Genomic DNA, 18690 nt, shown 5'->3' on the forward strand with positions numbered 1-18690 from the left:
GTTACATCGTGTACTAAGACCGACGGAAAATGAAAAGTTGCGATTTTCTAGGCCGATATGGCTAGGAACTATACTCTCATTCCGGCGTAATATTGAAGTTGGAAAATGAGCCTATTTTCAAAAAAAGTGGAGTGTTCCTTTAACATTACTGTAGTATGAAGCAGAGCAGGCCGAGTGATGGAGCTGAACGAGGCCGCCTGAGCAATTGCTAATGAGAGACGAGCGCGACACACGCCTCGAGAACTTTTATTATGCCACAGTTGCCGCTTCTGCTTCTTCTGGTCATGCGTATGTGGGGTAACACAGCGGTATGGTTTCTACAAAATAAAAAAGGAAATCAAGGGTAACTTGACAAATATGTCAAACTTGTCATTGATACGTGACGCATGGGCATGGTCCGTGTCCTGGTTAAAATTGCTTATTTCTGTATGTAAGTACAGAAGTCCACAAAATATGTAATATTGTTCTAGTTTTTTGGGGGGGGGAGGGGATTTTAATCCAAAAATCTTACATATTGTGCCTTTAAATGTAAAAATGTTAACAAAATGCTGATAAAATACACTGAAATTTACCAAGATCTGTATGAAAATCATTGATGTTGAGGCATCAACGTTGATTGAATTTGCAAAATCAAAACAGAATTCAACAGTGATTCAGTTGTAGAATTAAATTCACGCACAATACCCTCATGCACCAGATGTTGATTAGGCATAATCAACATCACGTAGTCATGACTACTTGACTGTTGACTATGTAGTGAATAATTGTTTTGCTCCTACACACTGGAACTACAGTCCTTCAGCGCTCAGCGTTTCTGTGAATTTATTGCCGTTTCTACGAAGGTGGCGTAGGAGCTCGCAACCACCTGTAAGTGGAAAAATGTAGTCATGATTTGTACAGGTTAAAGATCAAGACTAGACAGACAAAGGTTCAGATTAGTGTTGATCATCGTTGTTAAAACACGCCTGTATCATTGAAACATGTTTTGTGAAACAGACTCTGCTGTCATTTGGCCAAGTGTTTGTCATGATGACTGTGTGAAATGTTCACTGCGGTTTCTGCAGACGCTTCTCGTCTCGTCTCCCACCAAACAGGTCAGAAATAACAATAAACCCACACACGAACAAAGCCACAGAGATTTCAGTACACCAACACAAACGCTTCTTTTCTTCTGCTGCGTTGACAATAGAATCATTTCTCACTTCATTGCTTCTGACTGAAGCCGAATGGAGATTTCTGAACAATTAAACAACTGATTAAACAACATTTGACCTGCGGCAGCAACAGGAAATGGAACAACAGTCCCTTGGGCCGGACATCTATATATATATATATGTATAAAGCCATGTCTACGTAAAAAGCACTCATGTTGAGAAATCGCTTGATGAAACGTTGACAGGAAGTGGTTTTACTGCTGAGCAGAGCTGGTGGAGACATGCGTTAACTGTGATGGACAAAACTAAACTCATTTCACACGCATATATTTGAGTGTTTCAAGTCAATTTTATTTAGACAGCACAAGTGTCTTCAAAGAAGCTTCAGTTTCAGTGATCAGTATCAACATTTAACACTGTCATCTACATTTAGTCATTTAGCAGATGCTTTTCTCCAAAGCCTCTATAATGATATATGGGTAATAACAATCTGTGGTGGGCGTGACATTTGAAATAATCAAAGCAGCCTGAGCAAGGCATTAATGCATCCTACATACACACAATTAATGAATATTTTGAGATTTGAATTATTTGTAAAATGATCATTAAAAAATTATAAATGGTCAAATTATTAAACTTTTTTTTTTTTTTTTTCCCCCACAGACATTGTTGTCACCTTGGTAGCCTAAACAAACATTTCCATGTTTCCATGAACTAGTAGTGAAACAGTCCATTCTGACAGTAACAGCTGTAATACTTATTGATCTTATAAAAGGTAAAAATACTATAAATGAAATGTCTATAAATTAGTCCAATGCACTAATGGACCAGACATGAATAACACTGCAAATACATACAATCAGTCAGTTTAACAGAACAACATTACTAAGATAAAGTAATAAACTAATGTTTAAAAAAAAAAAACATCTGAAATATTTCATAAAGTAAGATATTCAAGTGCAAGATAACATAATTGTTTGGCAATAGTCTTCACTGACACCTGGGGGAATATCAAGGTTATTGCATATTGGAGTTTAAACTGATGTTAAACATGATGCCAAGCTTTCACAGAATTAACATTAATAGTGTTTGTACAAGCTACTCTAACAAGTCTTCAGCACATTTTGAAGAGGGACCTGTGACTGAGCGGACTCTATGTTCAGCTATAATGAGCTTGGGTCATCTGATATCCATGTAGTTATGTAATGCAAGTGGGCACTAAGTTGGCAATGGCACTTTCTAATTTCTGGGAAAACAATACCATATCCTCTGGTAGACACAATATATTAATCCTATGGTTGAGGTCTTCTATTAGCCCATATAAAGCAATTGAGCCTAAGGGGCCGTTTACATGACACCGTTTTCAACTAAAAACAGAAAACTTTTTATGTGTTTAGCTTGTTCATTTACACAGCTGTGTTTTGGGGGCCTGAAAACATACCTCTTTGAAAACTATACTGTTATCGTCTCTGTGTAAACTACAAAAATGCGAATTTGTGAAAACGGTGATGTCCTGCGCATGCGTATTATGAGTTCAATCTGTATGTGCGAGTACTTTATCGATGCTTTCGCCATCTTGATTGTTTTTTATTCACTGCTCTGCAGTGTTGCCAATTGCTTTCAGTTGAAAATAGCTAAAACTGGCCGCTAAATGTCGCTAGCATCATACTGGCGAGTCCACTGATCTATATTAAAATAAATATAGATCAGTGGACGAGTCACGGAACCTAGATAAGGTTTGTCCAAGAAGTTACTAGATTTGTCGTAAGGCTTTTGAAAAAAGTCGCTAAAGGGGTGTTGAAGTCGCTCAATCTAACAACAAACTTGCTAAATTGGCATCACTGCCACTCTGTAAAAGAAAGCGTATGTGCGTAGTGTTTCTGTATAAAGTGACATCGCCATCTACTGGCCTGGCAGCAGAATACAGCGTTTTGCAGATCTGTCTAAATGGATATCGTCTGGACAACGTTGTCGTCTGTACGTGGAACTTTTCAAAACCGCAAAGGAAAAACTTTGTTTTTAGTACATTGTTATCGTGTAAGAGCAGAACGTAAAGCAGTAATTTCTTTTAATCTAGCTGGACAAACAAAATGGCCACCCCTCGGGTCCTTTACGTAAATGAAGAGAAAAAATATGACTGAAGCCCTGTTACGACTTAAGATGTTCTTTGTCATCAAGATTAGTTTCTTGTAGAAGGGCTAAATCAAGCTGACATGATTTGAAAAAGAACAATAACAAAAAAAATCCAAATCCTGAGCAGAAATGTTTTCCATAGTAAAAATACTTCTTCATGTAGCCAGATTTCGTTAGAATGCCCAGAGAGTTCAGCAGGCAGGCTTCGAAACAACAATACACGTGTTCTTCCTTCTCTCTCTGTTTTCATCCAGTGTCATCCAAATGATCCATTCATCTTTCCAGTTTGTCAGCATCTTCCACAGTGGAAATTCGGTTCTCTGTTTCAGTGATTTGTTTTTCATGGTCATCGAGTTTTTCATTCTGCTCATGCAAAAGTAGTGACAATGGACTCAACTTTTCATCAGTTTCTAAATGTTATCTGTGATTCCCATAATAACCTGGAGCAGGGCGGGGTTGGAAACATTAGCGTTAGCATCCAAGCTGACAGCAGCATTTTCTTCATAACCCTGACGGTTATGCTCCAGCTCTGATTTGCTTGAGTTTTTAGTGTTTCTGTGAGGCACGCTGATTGACAAAAGTCTAGACTCATAGCAACTAGTCTAGACTCTGAGCTCCTCTGTTGAAAATAATGATAATTGAATGCAATGGTTCTGCTTTCAATTCTAGTGAAATTCTGTTATCTGGCATCTTGGATAGTTAGTGTAGTATATTGACCAATATCACAAGTGTCTATATCAGGGCTTGATCTGTTGTAGATTGTAATACTACTGTGGGAGTCCTGAAACACAGACATAAAGAGTTATTTAATTCATGTTGTAAATGAGATGTTACATATTAAAAAAAAGGCAACTGACATTATTTTCCATGTAAGTAGTGCATCTAAAACTTAAACAGATTTAGGCTTAAATGTTTCACCATCTCAATTGAAATCAATGGACCCTTAGCAGAATAACTACCCACTTTCACATTCAACATGTTACAGTGCACCTGATGCGATATCACAATATTTCATTAAAAGATATTAAATAACACATGCATAACAATTGCTGCAATATTATTTTACACGTTTACTAATTGTAACTAATATGCAGTGCGAGTATTTTGCTCGCATTTGCTCCTGAAAATCGTGCGAGTGTGAAAAAAATATTTAGGCCACTGGTGCGAGTGACCCGATCGATTCTCATGAATAGAACTACAATCGGAACAAAAAGTACACCTCCTAAATGCATCTACACTGAACAACAGTTATGTTTCGTACTGCAATCGGCTGCTTTTCATGCCTTCATTCAAAGACGCTGCTTCAGTCAGCAGAGCACATGCAAAAGACGTGCGCAACGGACTAACATTACACTTCAAAGATTGTTTACAGGGTGAAACGGGTGCGCATTTACAAGACAGTCTTATGCTGCTGATATTTCAGCCAAATTAACTGGAAATACTACATTTGGATTATAAGCAAGGTCGGAAATTAATGGGGGCTTGAGGGCAAACAATGGCAACAAAAATTTATAAAAACGTTATGAATGCCCGTGCTACCATTTTACTTTTGCGTTTGAAGTAGTGGCAATTGGGAGGCGGCAATTGCTTGAATGGTGGGTGGGTTCATTATTATTCTTAATGAAAAACAGCAACAAAACAGTACAATGACAAACTCACTTAAATATGCGCTTTTACATTTTGATTTGCAACCAAATCATCTTGTGGTTCAGTGAAGTGAGGTGAAATCTGACTCCTGCTGCTAATCTGTGCGGCAACTCTCGTTTGGCTCACTGAATTGAGCAGACGCGTTCAGTTTTTTACTGTAGTGTCTGTATTCTCTAACTGAACTCAATGATTTATTATTATTAATTTATTATTTTTATTACTATAAAAAATTAAAACGACGGTGGGAGCGGTGCTGCAGTCACGGTAGGCAAGTGAAGTGCTGAAGTGATATAAGTCGATCGCAGCAAGCCTAATATGTAGCCTAAGTTAAGTAATATCACACAAGTATAACTGTTACTCCTGTTTCTCCGAGTATTGGCATGATTGGAAATGTGATGCTTACTGATCTTATTCAAGGCCAATAAACAAGTTGATATTAAGTGATTTAACATTAGACACAATAATGTCTGTTTTTGCTCTATCAAACAAAGCCACACCAGAACTATTGCACATCTCCAAGCAACGGTGATTACTGAATGAATCGGTTTTGAACGACTGAATGAATGACTCGCACATTAAGATTTACCGCCACCTACTGGCGGTAAACGTAAATACGTTTATTTTCATATTTACACTTTACATAGACTGTTTTTACTTAAAATATCAAACTTTTTTTTTTTTTTTTTTTTTTTTTTACATATTTCTAAATTCAAAATAATTGTATTTAAATACATTTGTACAACATTATTTACCAATGAGCTGCATTAAAGGTGCACTATGTAGTTTTTATATCCGCTAGGGGGCGCCTATTCAAAACAAAGGCGTAGCTTGATGACGCCAAGGTTGAGCGTGGAATCTTGGGACATGTGGACTTCACATCACAGTCAGTGGATATAAATTGGGATAGGACTCGGGAAGAAATCATGTTCATGGATGCGATTATTAACGTTACTGTAGTATGAAGCAGAGCAGGACCGAGTGTTGTGGGAGCTGAACGAGGCCGCTGGAGCGATTGCGCAACACACGCCTCACGAGCAGCGGGACTTTTATTATGTCACAGTCGCCGGCGCCGCTTCCGCTTTTTCGGTCATGAGTATGAGGTAACACAGCTCTGTTTATCATATTAGATACATTTGAGTGTGTTGAAAATGATGTTATAACGTTACTCTGTGCGTTCGCTAAAACTACTCAGTGGCTGCTGTGAGACACTGTTACACACTGCAGTAAGATAGATTGATTTTAGAATATCATATTAAATACTGGATGGCTTGTGTTGATAAATGGCATGCAATTAATTTTAAAACGTATTGTATGATGGAGAAAATGCTGTATTACTGTTACTAAAAATAAAGCTGCAACAGATTATGCTATGTTAGCTACTTGACAAAATAGTGTTTTTCTCTGAGGCATGGTCAAGCATGGTACTCGCAAAAAAAAAAAAAAAAAAAAAATCAAGAAAATTAGATTTAAACAATAAGACTAAACGTGTTGAGCTGTATAACAATAATTAGTTTTCTGTCTATAAATATATAAAAAAGTTGTTTCATTGTTCATTAAAACATGTAATATATTAAAGCGTTTTTGGTGTTTCTACAAAATAAAACCGGAAACCGAGGGTAACGCGGGTATGACGCAATTGACAGGCGACTCCTCACACGTCCCGGAGCCTTGGTTAAAATTGCAATTTTCTCACAATTTACAAATAGTTCCAAACATTTGGGATATTGTAAGTACTCAAGTGAACAAAATATATAACACTGGCCTAGTGGTTTTTGGTATTTTACTGCAAAATTCTACATAAATGTGTCTAAATAATACCACTTCAGATGGAGCTTCTGTGCCACTTCTGCAGTGCAAAGATTAATTTTTTGATTATTTATTTTGATAGGTAACAGTCTAATTGGGTCTTATTGTTTTAACTGAATTTATTGTTTAACATTTAAAAACAAATGTTCTCTCTTAATTTAAGAAATTGATGAAATATGATGCATATATTTATTAAGATTAGAAAAAAATGCTCTTATAATGGTAAAAATGCCCATGGAAATTAATTTAAAGGGGCAAATATTGTCTTTTAATGGGAAAGTTAGTGTCTGTTATTGATCCTAATTTTTTTTTTTATTAGGAGAACAAAATGCTCCTAAAGAAAAATGTTAGCGTAGAGCCCTGAAATGTCACTGAACTCTGCAGGTACAGGGCTGGTCACACCTGACTGAACATTCATCAACCAATCAGAATAAAGCATTTAACATGGTATAATATATAATTTCCTCATCAGTTCACATCTCAAATGTCTTTGGCGCGTCTGTTTTTGAACTGTCACGGAGCATCTCCGGCTTTATCATAACATCTGTCAAACAGGGATGCAAAAACATTTTTGGCCACTGAACATTGTAAACAAAAGTGAATAGATGCATATACAGAAACATTTACAAGCAGAAAAGCAGCATGGGTGTCAAACAAAGTTGAATACTGATCAAGCTGTGCACGTTTTTGCTGTGTGTGTGATGAGATTCATAATGAGAAGCGGCATCTACAGTGCTGTGGTATAAGTGTTCTTAATATCTGCCTGGTAAATAAAGCAATTGCTCAAGAAAACATTCAGTTGTTTGATTTAGCTACACTTGGCTGAATAAATATTTAAAATGGAGGCATGTTCAGAGCCAGTGTCTGTTTTACCGTGTCATCATTAAAAATATTCAAAATATACTATTAATAAGGGTCATCAGACATTGGGATCAGATGTACCTTCTCTTAGAGAAACTCCAGCATTCTCATCTTCATTATGTTCCGGTGAGTTTTTTCTTCTGAAAACTAATTTTCCACAATTAGTCCAAATTTTTGGTAATGTACAAATATGTTATCCAAAACAAGTCCATATTCTGATCTTATCAAAGTTCAAGCTTATTTTAGTCAAACATTAGGAAATGCTCATGGGAAGGACACAACATTATAGAAATGCTCTGTGGGTCAGCAGGGTCACACTACTCACCAATAATCTTTTTCTTCTTTAAGACTACTGACACTAAAACAAATGCCAGCACAAGCACAACTCCAATCACAATTCCAATGATGAATGGGACAGACTTTGACAGGCAGTCCTGGCATGTTCCATCTAATCAAAAGCAAAAAGATATTGATTAATAAGGATATCATAAACAAATCAATGGCCCATCAGTTGATCTTTCTGCCTTTCTGTGTAACAGCTTTAATTACCCCATTTAATGATAATTGGTTTATTAAGGGTTCTGTGGGTCACAAAACAATCATATTCTGCTTTTTTATCCTCTTTGATCTCCACACTCTTCATCATCTGGAAGGATCCATCATGGTTTGGTCTGATTCCTATGGATTTAATCTCATCTTCAGGCAGAGATGTGCGATATTTCCTAATGTTCATCATCACGTCTTTGTGGTAGAAGCCAGTGGCCATACAGGTGAGTTTCAGCTTGGTTTTGTAAATGGATTTTCTCGCAAACACACAGACATCTGGAGGAGCTGAAAACACAGGTATTAGTTTATCAATCAGCTGCAGATCATCAACAAATATAAATTCTCCTCATTTACTCACAGCCATTTCTGAGCTCCTTGTCTCTATATTCTCTGAATTTGTTGAGCCAGTCCACACACTCTTTCTCCAGGTATCCTTTGGTGTATTGGTTTAGGTTCGGCACATTGTCCCATTTTCTCTTGGTTGGTAGAGCTTTATCAACTGAGGCGACCCATTGAGACTCTTTAATATCAAAGGACAAGAAGTTTTCTCCATCATAGCTGTAATCATCAATGCCTTTGAGAAACTTCACTTCATCTCCCTGCTGCTCAACTTCACAACCAACTCTCCACTGAAGAACATGGAGATCTGAAATGGACACAAAAAAACAAAACAAATTGTGAGATGATATCAAAAATAAAATGATTGTATATATATGCAGGTTAAACTGTGTGAATGTTTCTCACCTGATTCATCGTGTCTAATGCGGTCCATCATAATCTGGACGTTCAAATTAAACCACTGTTCTTTACTCTTTCTGGACTGAGTGCCTTTTTCCCAGTAATCCTCCGGCAGTTTCTCTTTCATCCAGGGCTGTGTGGGAATCTTTCTCCTTTCTTCACTATTGTAATAGTCGATCTGTGTGTCGTCCAGCAGACCCATAGCAGTGAATTCATAGATGCCCGGCAGATCCACAGGTTTAGACAAGCCTGTGTAAATGTAATACAGCGAGTGTTTCTCTGCAATGAAGAGGGATAAAATATGCATGAAATAACTGATCACTAAAGTGTAAATGTGATGAAAGTTGTACATTTCTGAAGGAAAAAGAAGTTAAAACATCAAAACACTTAGGATAGTCTCAAAACATTTTTAGTTACAGAAAGGCACAAATAGATTAAATATATTACAATAGCAGGCCTATATAAAGCCAGTCCTGTAATTCTCTAAACCTCAAATCTGAAAGCAATCCTAATGTGATCAAACAAGATCCTGTTGGATAAACTAAAATTAAACATTTTCAGTTTATTTAGTTAGTATCGGTTAATCTAGTGGGACCTTAAAAGCTGCTAAAAAATAAACATGTCGATCCTGTAAATTAGCAAGCATGTTTGACGTTGACCAAAATACACATAGGCTACTTCATTTATGTATTTCATTTAAAAAGCTCGTAATAAAGTGTCAGTTCTGTCGTTAAAAACTCTGATCAGGGCGGGTACACGCGTTTGTTCTCTGATAAACGCAGCAAAAGTTAATCATTTACCTGCTTGACGTGAACGCCTAAGGTTTATAAAGAAGAAAAACAGAAAGCAGAGCGAAGATTTTTGCAAAACCCGTAATTGAAAATCCATGTGTGATATTTGCTGATGTTTATTTCTTCCTTGCCTTCTTCTCCTTGTGTAATTTGGTGCTGCCCTCCTCGGGTCATCTGAAGAACTTCATCTTATATATTAAATCCTCAAATAAAGCCCAGTGCGAAGTAAAAAGTTTATAACAATCTGTGTTGTCTCATAATCCTTATTTTCAAGAATTGATTTCAAAGATATAGGTGAGACTCCAGAAAACATGCGGATTCTTGCTCCATTACTACATGCTTCACAGATTCCAACTCTCCACACAAACATCTGTCGTCTGGATGCTTTCCAAACATTGCCAGCCCATAATTCAGTGCACAATGTCCCAATCTGAATCTTGTGAACACTATCCCTCCTCTCTAATCTTGCGAATGATGTACATAGTACACATGTGCATTAATGTAGGCTGAATTGAAAAATGTCTGACATTATTCCCTTCTTCCCATTCTTTCTGCCATATTTGCTTTGTTTTTTGCTGTATAATACTCTTGCACTCAACTCTCCCATACATTACATTCAAATCAACTTCACTCTTGTGTGTAGCTTTTTTTGCTGTCTCATCAGTCTCTTTATTCCCCTGAATCCCTACATGTGCTGGAACCCACATGCTTCCCATTTTTATCACCTGATTTAGTGCAACAAGAATTTCTAATATTAAATCTGGCTTCACTCTTCCTACCCATTACTGCCATTAGTACTGCAGTGAACATAAAACATTTTTTCCAGGTCTTTGTCCCTCCACCCACCCAAGGGCCCACAAAATTGCTAGTTCTGTTGAAAAGACTGACATGTTATCTGGTAATCCATGCTTAAAGGGTTAGTTAACGCAAAAATGAAAATTCTGTCATTAATTACTCACCCTCGTGCCGTTTTACACCCGTAAGACCTTCGTTGATCTTCGGAACGCAAATTAAAGATATTTGTTGAAATCCGATGGCTCGGTGAGGCCTGCATAGGGAGCAATGACATTTCCTCTCTCAAGATCCATAAAGGTACTAAAAACATATTTAAATCAGTTCATGTGAGTACAGTGGTTCAATATTAATATTATAAAGCGACGAGAATATTTTTGGTGAGCCAAAAAAAACAAAATAACGACTTATATAGTGATGACCGATTTCAAAACACTGCTTCAGGAAGATTCGGAGCGTTATGAATCAGCGTATCGAATCATGATTCGGATCGCGTGTCAAACCGCCAAACTGCTGAAATCACGTGACTTTGGCGCTCCGAACTGCGGATTCGACACGCTGATTCATTATGCTTCGAATCTTCCTGAAGCAGTGTTTTGAAATCGGTCATCACTAAATAATTTGTTTTTTTTTTTTGGCAAAAACTAAACCAACGTAAGGCAGGCAGTCAAACCCTTAAAGGATTAGTTCACTACAGAATTAAAATATCTTCATAAATACTCACCCCATGTCATCCAAGATCTTTATGTTTTTCTTTCTTCAGTTGAAAGAAATTAAGGTTTTGGAGAAAAAATCCTGAAATGTTTTTTCTCAAATATAGTGGACTTCAGGACTTTAAAGGAATATGACTTGGCCTGAAAAAAATAATTTTTTTCACTTTAATCCATGTCTACTGCAGGGCATATTTTGAGTTTTTGCGCAAGAGCGCCCTCTGGCTTTCAGATGGAGAAGCATTTAGGCTACTGATCACAGAGCCGTAAAGCTGCGCATTAAATAATCACAGGCTTTGCCAAATCGCGTGCGATTTTAACGCGATAAATCGTGCAGCCCTAACAGGGGTCAAAGAATATACACTAACAAGAAGCGACACTCAATAGAATGTTCCATTGCAACACCGGCACCCAGCAGCGGCCCTGCGTTTCCGCCATTTTGGGGTGAAAGCGAGTCGGCAGTCCACTAGTTTCTATAGCAATATCAGCTGCTTTGTTAAAAAACACCGTACATTAAAGCTGAAATCCAACCTGAATGATGACAACACAGAATAAAATACTATCACTAGTGATCATCATATCCTTTTAACAGTTTATTTTACAGACTTGTGTTTAAGTCTTCCACTTTTTTCACAAAACCTTTCCTGTTTAGAAACCCAGTCAGTTTGGGTTAAATTCTTTAAAAGATCCAGTATTATAAACACTGAATTAATACCAACATATGAAATTAAATTAAGGACATGCGTCAGAAAAATTGGGAATGTTGGACAATAGATATATGAATATAACAGCTTGATTTTGCAGTTTTGTCTAATGTCCGTTAAAGCAAAAGTGTCCAAAAGTGGGAATTAGCCTATGGGATAACGGATACAGCAATGCATCGTGTATTATAAGATCATTATTGGTGGATTCAAAATGGTCAATATTCATGTTCATGCATTTTAGTCATTTTTCATGTTAATCATTTATGGCTTATGATTTATCAATATTACTTTTGATTTCATATATTCATGTACCCCTACTCCATATATTAATCCTCATCATATTTTCAAGTATTTACTCTTTAATGTACTCCTTTATGGTTATTCTTCTTATCTATGCTTGCTATATTCAACTGTTCTTCAAAGTGTTCCAATGTATAAAAATTTGCATAAAACTATGTCTGTTTCCATTTCTTCAGACATGTGATAATGCAAGATCTGCAAAATTCCCTTAAGGGTGTCAAAACAACACCTTTTGTATCTATTTTCATCTATCTTTGACATTTGACCAGTCACTCTGACCTAGCCGTTACACCAACTATGACGTAATGGATAAATCTGTTTGACCTTTTCTTATTAGACCAAAACATAAGTTTGAGTGGGATGTAAGTTTTCCTATGCTTATGGTATAAAACGGACTGGGTCTTTGATAGTTGAGCTTTTTCTTTGCTTTTTCTTTGGTCTTTTTGCTTCTCGCATCTCTTCTGCATCTTCTACTTAGGGCTGCTTCTGCTTCTTCTCTCCTACCTCTCATTTCATTCTGCAAATGTCTTAATTTTGATCCTTCTTTCTTTATATTTTGATCTTCATCTTCATCTGTTAGATACAATACTCGGGATTTTATTATTAACTATTAATTACTTAATTAGTTTGTTTGTCTCTATAATTTTTAAGTAATAAATTTGTTATTCCTTACTCAAATTTGATCTCTGACATAATCATTGCTGGACTGCCTGGATCTCATTTTCTCAAGTTTTTGCATCAGTTATGTTTAGCGTGATTCATTAAAATGTACAATTTTTCAATTCAGACTATTACTCCACTAGGTCTGATATATGTTGTTCACTGCAAACATGATGATCTTAAATGTATTAATTATTAATTTACTGTTAATAAATGTGTACAGTTGCATAAAATGGAAATACTAAATAAAGTAGGCTAACTATGTTACCTCAGATGGATGAATGGTTGGATTCCACAACTGGTCAGATAAAACATATATAAGACAATACAACATTTACTGTAGGAGCCATACAATTTACTGGTGACTTAATTTAAAAAACTGTTCTATTGCTCTTCTGATTTGGCAGTGAAATTCGCCGATTTTGGGTGCGTAAGAAGTGAAGGATTCTATGATCCAGTTAGTATTAGTCATATTAGTCATGATATCATGGATCATGTCAGTTATTATTGCTCCATCTGCCATTTTTCGCTATTGTCCTTGCTTGCTTACCTGCATAAAGTCTGTTGGTTCGGCTGTGCTGATCCAGACGTTAATACTGGCTTGTCTAATGCCTTGAACATGGGCTGGCATATGCAAAAGTTGGGGGCGTACATATTAATGATCCCGACTGTTGCATCACAGTCGGTGTTATGTTGAGATTCGCTTGTTCTTCAGAGGTCTTTTGCACAAATCAAATTTACATAAGCAGGAAACAATGGTGTTTGAGACTCACTGTATGTGATTTCCATGTACAGAACTCTAATTATTTAACTATGATGAGGTAAATTCAATTTTCAATTCTAGGGCACTTTCAAGAAGGCCTTTATTAACCCAGTGGAGCCATTATGGATTATATTTATGATGGTTTATACTCCAACATTATACAGATCTGGCTGAATGCATTTCAAAATGTTTTATGTTTATGTTCTTCAGCAGCTGGAAACCCATATCAGGCAAGAATGGGTCCAAATTCCAATAAACTCAGGAGATGCTACACCATGGTAAACATGCCCCCGTCCCAACTATTTTGAGACCTGTAGCAGGCATCAAATTTGAAATGAGCTCATTTTGTGTATAAAATTGTAAAATTTCTCAGTTTAAACAATTGTTATGTTATCTATGTTCTATTGTGAATAAAAAATTGGCTCATGTGATTTGAAAGTCTTTTAGTTTTCATTTTATTCAAATTTAAAAAAACGTCCCAACATTTCCGGAATTCGGGTTGTAGTTTGATTAACCCTCTATGGTACACAATATGATATCAAAGAGGAGAAAATTATTTGTGTTGGTTTTTTTTTGCTTAAAATTGGACACTTTAACAATATCGATAAACATTTTCATTGTTATAATTTAATTTGTAAAAGTTTGTTGCCTCGAGGTAACATTGTACCACAATGTACAAACTGAAACATTTGACATTTCCATGTAGAAAAAAAGAAATATATTTATTGAAAACATCAATTTCTTTAACTAGACATTTGAACAAACAAATTTATCCAGTTTTTAATGTATTAAAAATTTCATAAAAAATAAAAAGTAACATTTTATATCCAGCTGTTGCTCTCAGGCAACATTGTACCATAGTGGAACACAAGTAATACTAAACCTTCATATCATCATGTTATCATAATATGATCACATCTTCATCCTCATCTCCATCTTCAATCTCACCCTCACTCTCTCCGTGACATATTGAACTCATATTCCTCATCACAGACCCCTCATCCTCATTATACTTTTATGAAAATGTGAAAATGTGCAGATATAGTATGTGAATTACTATTCTTATAAGTGCATTACAAAATCATGCAAATATATTTACAAATGGATTTACAAAATTTACCCCTGTGGGTCATGTGATCACTTTTTTTGCACTTTCATTGATTAGCATTTGAGTTCATCTGCCCTTAGATTGGTTTGATAAATAGATTGGTGTCTTATTTTATTAAAAACAAACTAAAATAGACCATGTTGCCTGATGAGAACGAGTGACATTATTACAATAATATACTTTCATAATGGCAATTTCTTCCCCAAACCTCAGACCTTTCACAATCACATAATGTATTGTTTTTAAATTAACGTTGCAGGAACAGATCTTAAGAGTACTAGACACTAGCTACCAGAAAAAATCCCAGAACACTTAACTATAATACAAGGAACAGTACAAACTGTCAGTGAGTCATTACTCTGGAATAACACAATTCAGTGTAAACAGGACCCTGAATGACAAAAGAAAATTAGTTAACATGTAGTGCTGACAGACATGTGGAGCTTAAACATACAAAACTTATCTATATAACAGAGAGCCCAATACAAAACAGAATGGACCAGAGACAGAAAAAAATAAAATTTAAGAGGAGAAAAATCATACCAGATCTGACAAACATGAGCACATAACATGGGTCACACTCATTTTGCACTAAATGCTTGAGAGCAAAGTCATCATCAAACAGATGGGGATATCCCCTCCAATGATGACAAGTATTTGTCCACTTCAGCTGGATGCTGGGACATGTTGGTTGTTTCCCAGTGTGTGACTTGGAGAGAGGCAGGATAAAGCTGTGCAAAAGTGGTGACATCCGCCCTCAAGAAGTTACTTGACCTTCTCAAATTGCTTGCATCTCTACAAAATGGCAGTAGTGAAATCCTGGATAATTTTCCCCTTAGAGCTTTCCGAACATCAAAGCCTTCGTCTCTCTAGTGTCTCCAGTTTGTTCGCATTTTCCACCGTGGAAATTCGTTTCTCCTTTTCAGTGATTTGTTTTTCATGGTCATAGAGTTTTTCATTATGCTAATGCCAAAGTAGTGACAATGGACTCAACTTTCCATCAATCAGTTTCTAAATGTTATCTGTGATTCCCGTAATAACCTGGAGCAGGACGGGGTTGGAAACATTAGTGTTAGCATCCGAACTGACAGCAGCATTGTCCTCACCCTGACAGTTATGCTCCAGCTCTGATTTACTTGAGGTTTTAGTGTTTCTTGTTCTGCTTTCAACTGTAGTGATATTCTTTAAGCCGCCATCTTGGATCCCCAATTCTGATATTAGTATATTGACAAAGTGCCTATAACAGGGCTTGATCTGTTGCAGTATTGATTGTTCTGTAATACTAGAGCGGGAGTCCTGAAACACAGACATAAACAGTTATGTTACTTAATTCATGTTGTAAATTAGATGTTGCATATCAGATTTAGGCTTGAGTATTTGCATTACATGATACACCATTTCAAGTCAATGGACCCTTAGCAAAATTACTACCCACTTTCACATACGACAAGTTTCTGTGCACTTGATGCGACATCACATAATTTGATTTAAAGATATTAAACAACATAATAATTGATGCAATATTTATTTTACATATCTACTAAATGTAACTAAAATGTAAGTACTTCCTAAATGTGTTTGAACACTGAACTCTGCAGGAACAGGTAGATCTCCAGGACATCTGACTGATTCATCAACCAATCAGAATCAAGCATTCAACAGACCCATGATATAAAATATAGTTACCTTATTAGTTCATAAGGTCGTTTCCTCCTGCGCTTCTCTTGTTGAAGGGTCAATGGTAATATGTGTATCTTCACCTTTTAAATAAGGATGCACCACAATTAAAAAAGAGAAGATGCATTTACAAACGTTGAGAAGCAGAAAAGCAGCATGTGTGTCAAACAAAGTTAAATTCTGATGAAGCTTTGCACGTTTTTGCTGTGTGTGTGATGAGATTCATAATGAGAAACAGTCACCACATTCGCTGACATGCTCCACTGAGCTTGCTGCAATGATGTCTGATGTTTCAGCAGATTGAACCGTTGGAGAAACTGTGAAATTTTCATTTACAGTGCTACATCTTCATTTATATAGCGCTTTTCGCAATACATATTGTTTCAAAGCAGCTTCGCAGTGATGATAGGAAAATTATTTGACATTTGGATTTACAGCAGCTCTAAGAAAAAAAAATTGTGAATTGGTAAGTTTCGTCAGGGCGCGAAGAAATAGAGCTGAGTATCATCAGTGTAACAGTGAAAACTAACGCCATGATTCCTAATGATATCTCCCAAGGGTAGCATGTACAGAGTGAAAATAAGCGTACTTAATGTTTGCCTGGAAAATAATAAACCAATTGCTTGAGAAAGCATTTAGTTGTTTGATTTAGCTAGAATTAGCTGAATAAATATCTAAAAAGGACGCATGTTCAGAGCTAAATGAGTTGGTATCTGTTTGACTGTGTCCTTAAGTCACTATTAAAAAAATCTGAATGTACTAAGACTGATTAGATATTGGGATCACTGGTACCTTTTCTTAGAGGAACTCCAGCATTCTCATCACCGTTAGGATTTGGGCATCTGAAAACTAAACAGCATAGCAGATAAAGTAATTTTTGATTATTCTTTGCACTCCAAATTGTTTGTAATGTACAAATACGCTATCTAAAACAAGTCCATATTCTGATCTTATATTTGTCCAAGCTTATTATAGTCAAATATTATGAAATGCTAATGAGAAGGACGCAACACTATAGAAATGCTCAGTGTGTCAGCAGGGTGACAATGAGCGGTTAATTTTGATATTTCTGTCATATCCTTCTCATGGGCATTTCATCATTTTGACTTGTCAGTGTCAGTTAAATCTCTATTTTGACCCATTTTACCTGTAGAATAGAAACTGAATTAGTATTCTTTTACAGCACAAACCCAAACACAAGAATGTGTGGATCATTAATCAGTCACTACTCACCAATAATGTTTTTCTTCACTAAGATGCCAAACACTAAAGCAACAAGTGCCAGAATAAACACACCTCCACACACTACTCCAATGAAACCTGCTCTGACAGAATCTGACAGGCACTCTGGACATTTTCCATCTAATCAATGCAAAATAAATAAATAAATAAATAATAATAATTGATTTTTAATTAATACATTGATTGATAATCAATTTAATTGATTAATTAAGTATATAAAACAAAACAGGGAATAAATGGAAGTTTACAATTCTTTATTTTTATTCCAACAGCCTGTGATCTTTCTGTCTCGGTGTGCGACTGCTTTAATTACCCCATTTGTTGATGATTGGTTCTTCAAAGGTACTGTGGGACAAAAAACAATCATATTCTGCTTCATCATCCTTCTTGATCTCCACACTCATCCTCATCTGGAAGGATCCATCATGGTTTGGTCGAACTATAGTGGATTCAGTCTCATTTTCAGGCAAAGGTATGCGATATTTCCTAATAGTCATCATCACATCTTTGGGGTAGAAGCCAGTGGCTAGACAGTTGAGTTTCAGCATGGTTTCATCTTTGATAGACTTTCTTGCAAAGAAATGAACATCTGGAGGTGCTAAAAACACAGGAATGAGTTCATCAATCAGTTTCATCAGCTGCTGATAATCATCGAATACAAATACTGCTCATTTACTCACAGCTGTTTCTGAGCTCCTCATCTGCATATTCTCTGTATTTGTTGAGCCCGTCCACACACTCTTTCTCCAGGTAGCGCTTGAAATACTGGTTTAGGGTTATTTGATTGTCCCATTTTATCTTGGTTTGTAGAGCTGCGTCAACTGGAGCGACCCATTGAGACTCTTTAATATCGAAAGACAAGAAGTTTTCTCCATCATAACTGAACTCATAAATGCCTCTGGAAAACTTCACTTCGTCTTCCTGCTGCTCAGTTTCACAACCAGTTATCCACTGAAAAACATGGAGACCTGAAATAGACACAAAAAAAAAAAAAATGTTTGTGAGATGATATCAAAAATAAAATGATTGTATATATAGGTTAAACAGTATGACTGTTT

At 36.2% G+C, this 18690-nt stretch overlaps 1 protein-coding gene across 5 annotated transcripts in view; it reads right to left on the minus strand.

Annotated features, from left to right (window-relative positions):
* Positions 1–1481: 1481 nt before the first annotated feature.
* Positions 1482–18690, minus strand: part of LOC127509964 (H-2 class I histocompatibility antigen, Q10 alpha chain-like) — a 134390-nt gene continuing 117181 nt past the window's right edge. The window contains exons 1-7 of one of the 5 annotated variants that reach the window (XM_051889383.1): positions 9686–9802; positions 8892–9164; positions 8506–8793; positions 8151–8432; positions 7927–8049; positions 7683–7748; positions 1482–4068 (exon numbers count right to left, since the gene is read on the minus strand). In XM_051889383.1, the coding sequence (XP_051745343.1) occupies positions 4055–4068; positions 7683–7748; positions 7927–8049; positions 8151–8432; positions 8506–8793; positions 8892–9164; positions 9686–9773 (1134 nt within the window). In that variant the 5' untranslated portion in view covers positions 9774–9802 and the 3' untranslated portion in view covers positions 1482–4054. Of the gene's footprint in view, positions 4069–7682; positions 7749–7926; positions 8050–8142; positions 8433–8505; positions 8794–8891; positions 9165–9685; positions 9803–14308; positions 16010–16399; positions 16474–17182; positions 17240–17623; positions 17753–17945; positions 18231–18312; positions 18601–18690 lie in introns of those variants that run through there. The other 4 variants (XM_051889384.1, XM_051889382.1, XM_051889385.1 and 1 more) reach the window with 4 other exon arrangements.

The sequence above is a fragment of the Ctenopharyngodon idella genome, chromosome 3, assembly GCF_019924925.1.
Source record: "Ctenopharyngodon idella isolate HZGC_01 chromosome 3, HZGC01, whole genome shotgun sequence".
In the NCBI taxonomy this organism is placed as follows: Eukaryota; Metazoa; Chordata; class Actinopteri; order Cypriniformes; family Xenocyprididae; genus Ctenopharyngodon; species Ctenopharyngodon idella.